This window comes from Humulus lupulus, chromosome X (assembly GCF_963169125.1).
Source record: "Humulus lupulus chromosome X, drHumLupu1.1, whole genome shotgun sequence".
Lineage (NCBI taxonomy): Eukaryota > Viridiplantae > Streptophyta > Magnoliopsida > Rosales > Cannabaceae > Humulus > Humulus lupulus.
In genome coordinates, this window is record NC_084802.1 from 218,729,812 (window position 1) to 218,740,471 (window position 10,660).

At 34.4% G+C, this 10,660-nt stretch overlaps 1 protein-coding gene across 1 annotated transcript; it reads right to left on the reverse strand.

Moving 5' to 3' along the window:
• Positions 1-207: 207 nt before the first annotated feature.
• On the reverse strand, positions 208-864 carry LOC133806777 (secreted RxLR effector protein 161-like). Its single transcript, XM_062244866.1, has one exon. It carries the CDS (start codon positions 862-864, stop codon positions 208-210), a length of 657 nt encoding a protein of 218 aa, XP_062100850.1.
• Between the last annotated feature and the right edge of the window lie 9,796 nt (positions 865-10,660).

The window sequence follows — 10,660 nt, forward strand, 5'->3', positions numbered from 1 at the left end:
TGTTCTTTATTGTTTTGCATTGTCTTTTTATTGTGTTCAGTTTCCGTCATGACAAGTTTGGATTCTGTCCCGACAGAACTGCAATCTGTGTAAACAGTTAATTACCATTCCGCACTTTAATTAATTCATATGGTTTAATTAATTTGGTAATTACTAAAAACGGAATTTCAACAACTTAGCATCCTTCGGGGAGTGATCTAACAAGCTTCAGTTAGATCCAATGTTCAGTAGTTCCAAGCAATGTTGGAACTTACTGATTGAGAGCACTTTAGTTCCCACATCAGTAAGATTTTCCTCACTCGGTACCTTTTCAACTTCTACCTCTCCTTCTTCTATTTTATTTATGATCCAAAGTAACCTCTCATGAAATACATGATTTTTGCAAAGGTGAATTGTAGATTGACTGTCCGAAAACACAGTAACTTTCCCTGTAATCATCTGAACTTCACTCAAAATTCCCTTGATCCAAACTGCCTCCTTGAAAGCTTCAGTGATTGCCATGAACTCTACCTCTGTTGTGAACAATGTCACCACTAGTTTAAGTTGAGCTTTCCAACTAATACAGCAGCCATTAAGATGAAAACAATAGCTTGTAATAGATTTCCTTGTGTCTCTATTTGATGCATAGTCTGAATCTACATAGCCTTCTAGTTGAATCTTTGTGCCTTCTTTGCTGAATCTCAAACCATGACTAGGTGTGGCCTTCAAATATCTCAATAACCATTTCAAGCCTTTATAATGTTCTTCTCCAGGTTTAGACATGAACCTAGTCAATACACTCACTGCAAAAGTTATGTCCAGTCTTGTACTGATCATGGTGTACATGACACCTCCAATGGCCTTGGCATAGGGAACACTCTCCATTGTTTTTCTCTCATTTTTCAGTTTGTGGAGACTGGTCTAATGAGAGTGCAAAGTGACCAGCTAGTTGTACATTTGCCTCTTTAGAATCTGTCATTCGAAACTCTCAATTACTTTCTCCAATTAGCCAATCTGAGAAAGCATCAGATTTTTTTTCCTTTTTGTCTCTAAGAATATCAATTCTTAGGATCCTTTTTGCTAGTCCCAGATCCTTCATCTCAAACTTACCCTTTAAAAAATTCGTCAATCGAGCTATTTGATGTATGTCTTTGCCCATTATGGTCATATCATCAACATAGATTAGTAGAAAAGTTGCTGAATTAGTATCAATGCTTGTGAAATACAAACATGTGTCATGCTTGGACCTTGTGTACCCAACTTTGGTCACAAATGAATTGAATCTTTTGTACCACTGTCTTGGAGATTGTTTTAGGCCATATAATGACCTTTAAAGTAAGCACACAAGTTTAACTTTCTTGGATTCCACCTTGAAACCTTCCGGTTGACTCATATAGAATGTTTCTTCCAATTGGCCATTCAAGAAGGTTGTTTTTACATCCACTTGCTCTACCTCCTAGTCAAGTTGAACAACAAGAGCAAGCATCGTAGTAGTTTGAGTTTCAGCTCCCAGGTGTTGTTTTCTTTCAAAGATTTCAGCTCTTCCAACATTGCTTGCTTCGACTTGTGAGCTTCTTTACCAGTTACAACTTCTGTATAGTTTCTAGGCTCTATTCCTCTTGATTCATCAACCATAGATAAAGCATAAGATATTATGTCTTATTCTCCATATTTTGTTGGTGGTTTTATCTCTCTTCTGATTCTTTCTCTTGCAAGTTGGTAGTCACCCAAATCTTCAACTTGTGATTCAGATTCCTCACTTTCTGGTTCTAGCTCATATTAGGTTTGAGTTTCTTAATGATTTAGTGTTGGTTCCACCTCGATTTGAACACCAGTTTTGGCTTGAGATTTGCTATATGAAACATCAAACAAAATACCTTCCTCATTTCTTTTAAAGGGAAAATTATTCTCATTAAAAATAATTTCTCTGCTTGTAACTATTTTGTTAGTTTCAGTTGATAGCAGCCTATAGCCGTTAACACTAGTAGGATATCCCATAAAAACACATTTTATAGATGTTTTACCCAACTTGTCTTCAACATTGTGTGCATAAGTTGCACAACCAAATGTTCTCAGGTGAGATAAAGATGGAGGCTTACCATTCCATAGCTCTTTGGGTGTCTTGAGTTCAATGGCTCAGCTAGGACTCTTGTTAATTAAATAACATGCTGTATACAATGCTTCCCCCAATAATGTTTCTTTAAACCAGATTCAAGCAACAAACATCTTACTTTATTTAACAATGTTCTATTCATTCTTTCAGCAATACCATTTTGTTGTGGGGTTTTAACAACTATCATATGCCTTTGTATGCCACATTTCACACATAATTCATTAAACTCATCATTTATAAACTCAAGCCCATTATAACCCCTTAGAGTTTTAATCAATATCAGTCATCATTTAAAAACTCAAGCCCATTATCAGTCCTTAGAGTTTTGATCTTAGCATTTGTTTGAGTTCCAACAAAAACTTTCCAATTCTTAAACTTTTCTAAGCATTCATCTTTATGTTTCAGCAAGAAGACCCATACTTTTCTATTAAAATAATCTATAATGGAAAGAAAATATTGATTCCTTCCAGGTGTTTTGATTCGACTAGCACACCAAAAGTCAGTATGTATGTATTCCAATACATGTTTTGCTCTATAGCTACTGTTAGAAAACTTAATTCTATGTTGTTTTCTTTGTACACAAATCTCACAAAAGGGTAAGTTTGCATGATTATAATTCTCAAGTAAACCTTTTTTAGACAATTCTACTAGACCTTGTTCACCACTGTGACCCATTCTAGCGTGCCAAAGCTTTGTTTCAGAGTTACATTTACTTACAGCAGTTGCTAGAGCAGGCATAATTGTTTTTCCATTCAAGTAGTACAAACCATATTTCTTGGTACCCTTCAACATGAGCAAAGACCCTTTAGATATTCTCATAACTCCATTACTTATTTTGTAATTGCAGCCTTCATCATCCAATCTTCACAGTGAGATTAAGTTCCTTTTTAAATATGGAATGTGTCTAACCTTGGTTAAAGTTTTGACTGTACCATCAAAACTTCTTATATTAATAGATCTGATGCCAACAACTTGACATTTGTGATCATTTCCCATTACAAAACTTCCACCATTTATTTATGAATAATTAGTAAACCAATCTGTGTTTGGACTCATATGGTAAGTGCAGCCACTATCAAGAATCCACTCATCTTGATCCTTCAGATATGAGGTGGTGCAGACCTCATCAATGATCTTACTTGCACGTTCTCACAGGCTTTAATGAAAATAAAGACATCATCATCTAAGCTATAAGCATCATCAACTAATGCATTTGAGTCATGATTCTTCTCTTCTTTATCATTTTTAATTCCCAACAACTTTTGATCAAATGACCAACCTTTCCACAATGATGAAATTTCCTAGTTTCTTTGGTTCTTGACTTTGATCTTAAATTCCCTCTATGTCTTGAATTTCCTCTCCTTGGAAATCTTCCTCACGCCAGCAAACTTTCATCTGGTTTTGACTATTGTTTGGCTGCCTTTTCCCAATTCAATTCAGCATCTCTTGATCTAAGAGTGCTCAAAACATCTTCCAAAGTAAGTGTGCCTCTGCTTACACTATCACAGTCCTCATTTCTTTGAACTAATATGGTAATCCATTAAGAAGAATCACAACTTGGTCCTCCTCCTTGATAGTTTCACCCATGTTAGTAAGAGCTAAAAAAATTTTATTAAGTCATCGAGATTTTGTTCTAAAGAAATAGTAGCATTCATTTTAAAGCCATAGACCTTCCCTTTTAAGAATATTTTGGTTGTGGTTGATTTAGCCATGTAAAGTTGATCAAGCTTGTTCTAAATTCCTAGAACAGTTTTCTCTCCTATCACTTGCCTCAACACATTATCAGCCAAATTCATGATGATAGCAAATCAGGCTTGCTTCATCACTGTCTCTGCATCTCTCTTCTTTGCAGCATCTATTTCCTTCTCAGATTTTTAAACAATCTCCTTCAATGCTGAGTCAAGCTTCTGGTAAATCAGTATGGCCATCATTTTCTCCTTCCAAAGACTAAAGTCTGTAGAACCATCAAATCTCTCAAGATTGAATCTTTTTTATGATAAAGCCATTGTAGCTGGTTTCTTTGTTCTTCAATGTTCTTAAAGTTAAGTTCTTTCGTTCACAAACCTGGCTATCTGATACCACTGTTGTAAATCTACAACACAAACTTAACTAGAACAAAACACACATTAAAGGTCAGATCAAGGTTAATAAAACTAATGTTATGAATCAAAACTAAAAGTAAAAGCAAGGCAAGAAATTCATCCTAGTTTAGCCAAAACAAAATGGCCTACATCCAACTACTCCTCATAAGAGCTTTTCTTATTAATCAGTTGAAAATACAAACACCAATTCAGATTAGTGCACTAGAAAAATGTCATCGAGTAACAACTCTCTCAAGATTCAGTATGACTTCTCCAAGAATAATGATCACTAAAAGAAAAAGGCTCTACAGCGATGACATCTATTGTGACGACTCGAAAGTCGCCGTTGTATGTAGTCGAAATCCATGAAAAAATCTTTTTTCATAATTTATTAAAAAATAAGCTACAGAAACGACACGTCGTCGCTGTAGGGTTGTCAACAACACACAACTAGGTCTTCCAAATTCTTGATACCACGTCGTCATTGTAGGGTGCTAGGAATTTAGAGGGAACAGGAGGCAGGAAATGACTCTAAGGCAACGACATGTCGTCGCTGTAGGGTATTTGTCAAAAAAAAGAGGGAAATATGTTTGTCAATAACGGCGACCTGTCATCGCTGTTGCATGGGGAGGGAACTCAACCGCCCAGAGTTGGTTGCCTATTGTCGTCGCTGTAGAGTCATCGTGGAAAAAAAAAAAAGGAAAATATGTTATGCTAGAGCGACAACATGTCATCGCTGCAGGAGAGGGATGGAACTGAACCGCCAAGCGTTGGTTGCCTATTTTCACTCCCTATAGCGACGACATGTCGTCACTAAAGTGTCCAATTTAATCCACTGGTCAGTTATTTTGTACTCTATCGCAACGACATATCGTCGCAATAGGGCCCAAAATAATGTGGGAAAGTGAACCGCTAAAAAATTTAAGTCAAATTTCACTGCTTATAGCGATGGCATGTCGTCACTGTAGGGTAGATGCGTAACACACGAGAGGATTTGTGACTATTCACTATCGTCGTCGTTGTAGGGTCTCACCATTTGAGTGAAACGGTGTGTTTGATATCAGCGACGATATCCTTGTACTCTATAGCGATAACGAGTCAGGCGATATAACTCCCCAGCCCGAGCCTTCTTCTTCATTTTCTGCAAAACAAAAAAAATTGGAAAAACCAGCGTCGATCCGAGTCGAATTGCTGCCATTTCTTCCCTGTTTTGGTAATCTTATCCCATTTTCTTTGTATTTTATGGTTTAAAATATTTTTTTTGTTAGTATATGTGTGTATTTTGTGTTTGGTACGAATGAGTTTTTGAAATTTTGTGGGTTATTTTTTATTTTATTTTTTTGCAGATTACTTGGGCCTAGCTCGAGCCTTGGGATTAGATTATTGATGGAAGATAACGCTATAGCCTAACTTTTGGGTATGGTTTTTAAGTTTCTTATTATTGATTAAGTGTTAAATTAAGTTTTCAATTGTGTAATTGGTTATTTTATATTATGTTTAATTTTGTTTTTTAGGTTAGATTTGTATATTTGTTAATTTAATTATATTTGTATTTTTTTAGGGATAGATTGTAAATATATTTATTAATTTGATTTAATTAAATATTATGTTATAAAAAAATGTATATGATAGGTTTAGATATTAGATGATATAGTTTTTTATTAATATATGTATGTTTATATGAATGTATATGTATATTAATATGAATACGTATGTATATGTATATAAATATGAACATGTTTATATGATTTACTATGGATATGAATATTAGAATTTAATAAAAAAAATAGTTTATTAGGTTAGATAAATCTAATTAAATGTTTAAAATATGATTTATGTTGTTGATATGAGATTTAAATCTTTATATTCAATTATATGTATGTTCTGGGATTGATTTTGTATATTTTATGCAGATTTTAATTTTTGGGATAGGTTAGATTATAGTTGTTATGCTGTCGAAATTTTAGTAGATTTTAATGTAATTAATAAAAAAATTATAAAGTAATAAAAAGTAGAATAAAAATTTATAATAAAGTAATTAATATAGTCAACTTTATTCTTGAAATTTTATTAAAATAAAAAGTATAAAATAAATTAATAATTTGATGATTATTAAATAAATTAAAATAATAATCTTTAATGGTAAACTAATAGGATTATAATTAAATATTTGTTTATTTAATGAATTTGATACTATATTCATAAAATTTGATAATATATATTTATAAGATTCAATAAGATTTCACAATTTACTTGAAAAAATTAGTGTTTTGGTGATAAAAAAATTATTAGCAAATAAAGGTAGTTTTTTATGATTATCATATTGTGATAATTTATTTTCCACTTGAATCAGTTATGACGATTGACAAGAGTTTGTAACTAATAGACGACGTAACTCTAATGAGTTTTGGAATGGTCTTCAAACATTTATACAAATGACCAAGAATCATGTGAATGCTTCGAGAGAAGTCAGATGCCCATGCGTTCAGTGTGTCAATATGCTAAATCAGAAACTGGATGTGGTGGAGGCTCACATACACAGATATGAGTTTCTACAGCGATACGTGAAGTGGACCTACCACGGTGAAGTTGATATGCCTCTAGTAGTGGACGACGGGGATCCAATGACTGATGAGATGATTGACATCATCAATGATGTTATTGTGAACAAGACACTAACGAAGAAGGCATAAATGAAGGAATTTCAGATGGTGGTGGAAATAGTGCGGAGAATCAATTTGATGACCTGTTTAAAGAGGTCGAAGCAGAGTTATACCCTGGTTTTACTTGGTTGTCTTCCTTGAACTTCTTGGCGAAGATGATGCACATGAAGGCTATGAATAAATGGACAAATAGTTCCTTTGATGAACTTTTGAAGTTTATGAAATTTGAATTCCCGAAGGAGAATAAGATTTCGACTTCATTCTATGAGTCTAAGAAAAAAATGAGAAAGTTTGGGTTAGGTTATCAATCAATTCATGCTTGCAAGTACGAATGTTGTTTGTTCTGGAAGGAGAATTCCAAAAAACAGAGTTGTCATGTATGTGGTGAGAGCCGATGGATTGACAAAGACAAAAAATGGAAAAAGGTCCCCCACAAAGTGTTGCAATACTTCCCTTTGACTCCTCGGCTGAAGCCTCTTTCTGGTTCAAAGCATACAACAAATGATATGATATGGAAATAATTTGATTCCAGATATCCTGATTTTTCCAAAGAACCCAGAAACGTTCGATTGGGCTTGGCTGTTGATGGTTTTAATCCATTTGGTAGCATAAGTCTATCTTACATCATGTGGTCTGTAATATTCTGCACGTATAATATGCCTCCTTGGTTGTGCATGAAAGAGTAATCATTCATGCCGACCTTATTGATTCCCGGTCCGAAATCACCTGGGAAGGACATGGATGTATTTTTTAGGCCTGTGGTTGACAAATTGAAGGAGTTCAAACTAGAGACGCTGCAACGAACAGTGTATTCAGAATGTGTGCAGCACTATTATGGATTATCAATGATTTTTCGGCCCGTAGTAGTTTGTCTGGTTGGAGTGGCCAAGGATATATGACATGTCCTTCATGCAACGAAGATACTCCTTCATGTCGGGTAATTGGGAAGACGGCTTATGTTGGCCATAGAAGATTCTTATCTTCTACGCATAAATGGAGGAAGAGACGCTTGTTTGATAGGAATTATGAAAAAGGTCATCCTCCAAGAAAATTCAGTAGTCAAGACATACTCGAACAATTAGCGCATGTTCCAAATCGTTTGTCGGGTAAACATGTCAGTTTCGAGGGTGTGAAAAGAAAGCGAGATCCAAAAGAGCTTAATTGGAGTAAAAAGAATATTTTCTTTGAACTTGATTACTGGTCCGAACTTGAATTGAAGCACAATTTAGATGTGATACATGTAGAGAAAAATATTTGCAACAGTTTACTCGGTACTTTTCTTATGAATGAGAAATCTAAAGACACCACCAACGCACGATTTGACTTGAAGAATTGGGGTATCCGAGAAGAGTTGCACCTCAAGGAAGACAGTACAAAGTTGATCAAACCACATCCTATGTACTCTTTCACACTGGATGATAGACGATTTTTTTGCAGTTCGTAAAAGGAGTTAGACTTCTTGATGGCTTTGGTTCAAATTTCTCTAAGAAAGTAACTTACAATGATGGCAACATTGTTGGGTTGAAATCCCATGATTGTCACATTCTTATGCAATGTCTGTTGCCGATAGGAATTCGAGACTACTTGGATAAGTCTATTTCAAAGACAATCATTGCGCTTTGCAATTTCTTTAAGAAAATTTGTGCTCATACATTGGTTGTTAAGGACATGGAGAATGCAAAAGATCAAGTGATACAATTTTGTACAAGTTGGAGTTAATTTTTCCTCCAGCCTTTTTTGACATAATGATTCATTTAATTCTTCATTTTCTGCAAGAAGCTATCCTCGGAGGACCAGTTTACATGAGGTGGATGTATTCGTTTGATCAATATATGAAGAAGTTGATAAAATATGTCAGGAATAAGGCACGCCCTGAAGGTTCTATAGCGAAGGATTATGTTGCCTATGAAGCTTTGAATTTTTGTTCGCAATATCTTCAGGGCGTACAGACTAAATTTAATCATCCGAAAAGAAATGCGGATATTGTTATTCCTAAAAGACAGTTGTCAGTTTTTGAATCACAATGTCGTCCAAGTAGCAAAAACAAAATCATATCCCTTGACTATCTTCATCGAAAAGAAGCGGAGTGGTTTGTACTCAACAATTGCCCTGAAATCCAACCATATATGGAGTAAGTAGCTCAACACATATATGAATTTATTAAATTTAATTCATAGCAAACTGTTATCTTACCTTAATCCTTGTGCTATACAGTGAATGCCTTCGAGAAAATTCAAACATGAATCTTCAAAAAGATTTCCCTAGCTGGTTTAAATTGAAGGTGCATTATCAAAACTGTAGAATTCTTACGAAATTCATATCGATTAATACTCATCTCATTGTGTTTTCTTTTTTTGTATCATACTCTATAGATGGGTCGTTTATGACAAGTATAGTTAACTGAGTGTATTGATTAATTATTTGCTTTAGCAAACGGGTCCAATCAGAATGCATACTCCTACACTGCTTGCATTGTTAACAGTGTGAATTTTTTGATACATAGTCGTGACAAAAGACGTACCACTCAAAATAGTGGAGTTTCGGTGCCAAGAACTGATGGTTTCACTTTCTATGGCCAAGTTGAGGAGATTGTAGAGTTATGTTATTCCCATGGTTACTCGGTAGTATTGTTTCGATGAAAATGGTTCAACACCGATGCAAGCAATGGTTGAAATATGGCTGAGAATAACATAACTAGTATCATGATTAATTCTAAATGGTACAAGAACGAGCAGTTTATTCTCGCTACTCAAGCAAAACAAGTATTCTACTTGGAAGATCCTTCAAGAAACAAAAATTGGAAGGTAGTAGAAGAAATCAATCATCGAAAGATCTGGGATCATCCAAGTATCGATGATGATAACAAGGTTGATGTCGTGCATGATAGCACTTCATCAAATTTTGTACTCAATGTGGAATAAGGAGAGTTGGAGAATATGCATTTGGATCGACCTGGCACACCAGCATAATTGGAGAAACGTCTCGATCTGTTCCGGATGTGGATAATGATTTCATCAATGACGATGATGATGATGATGAAATTAGTGAAGATGATTTAGAAAATACAGATGATGATGTAGGAATTGACATTGATGAGGAATAATATTTTCTTATGAATATTCATATTTGTATGTTTTAATTTCAAGACTTTTCAATCAATATATGACTTTTCTCAACAATGTTTTTTTTTCAATAGTTTCAAATGCATTATCAAAATTATTTAAGTTATGTAATTAACCTCCAACTATAACTGATTTTAAGTTAACAATTATTTTAACTACATTTGCTACTGTTGCTTGTTCTCATGGCAGTGATGGAGCGGGTGATCCTCCTCTAGATCCCACGCGAATTCCTACTTCCTGTGAGATATGTATTATACTATAATTAGTCTATCCTTTATCAATAAATGACAAATTGTTATTATTATATTCAATTTTATTTTATTGTTTAATTAACATATGCAACAGTTGCAGCAAAAAGAAGAGGTCGTTCTCGATCCAAAAATTTGCAGCAGCTCGTCAACGACAATAAAAGTTAGTTAGCTCTACAATTTGATCTGGAAGAGGGAACCTACAAAGCAGTTGGTGATTTTGGGACATTGTTCATGAGACTTATTGATAACCTTATTGGTCACCATGTCCCATTATATTATGACTTATGGCAGAGTGTTCCGGATGAGCACAAGACAGGATTGATGCAAAAGCTTAAGGTAAAATTATCAACTTATTCACATGTAATGTTTTTTTTTATAATTTAAAAAATCTAACCATTTTTTTAAGGAATTTTTCATTCTTCCCCGAGCTCTCTCTAAGTGGCAACTGATA

What these genes read in the sequence shown, in the direction of transcription:
- LOC133806777 (XM_062244866.1), bottom strand. Translation starts at nt 864, where the DNA reads ATGGAGAGTGTTCCCTATGCCAAGGCCATTGGAGGTGTCATGTACACC.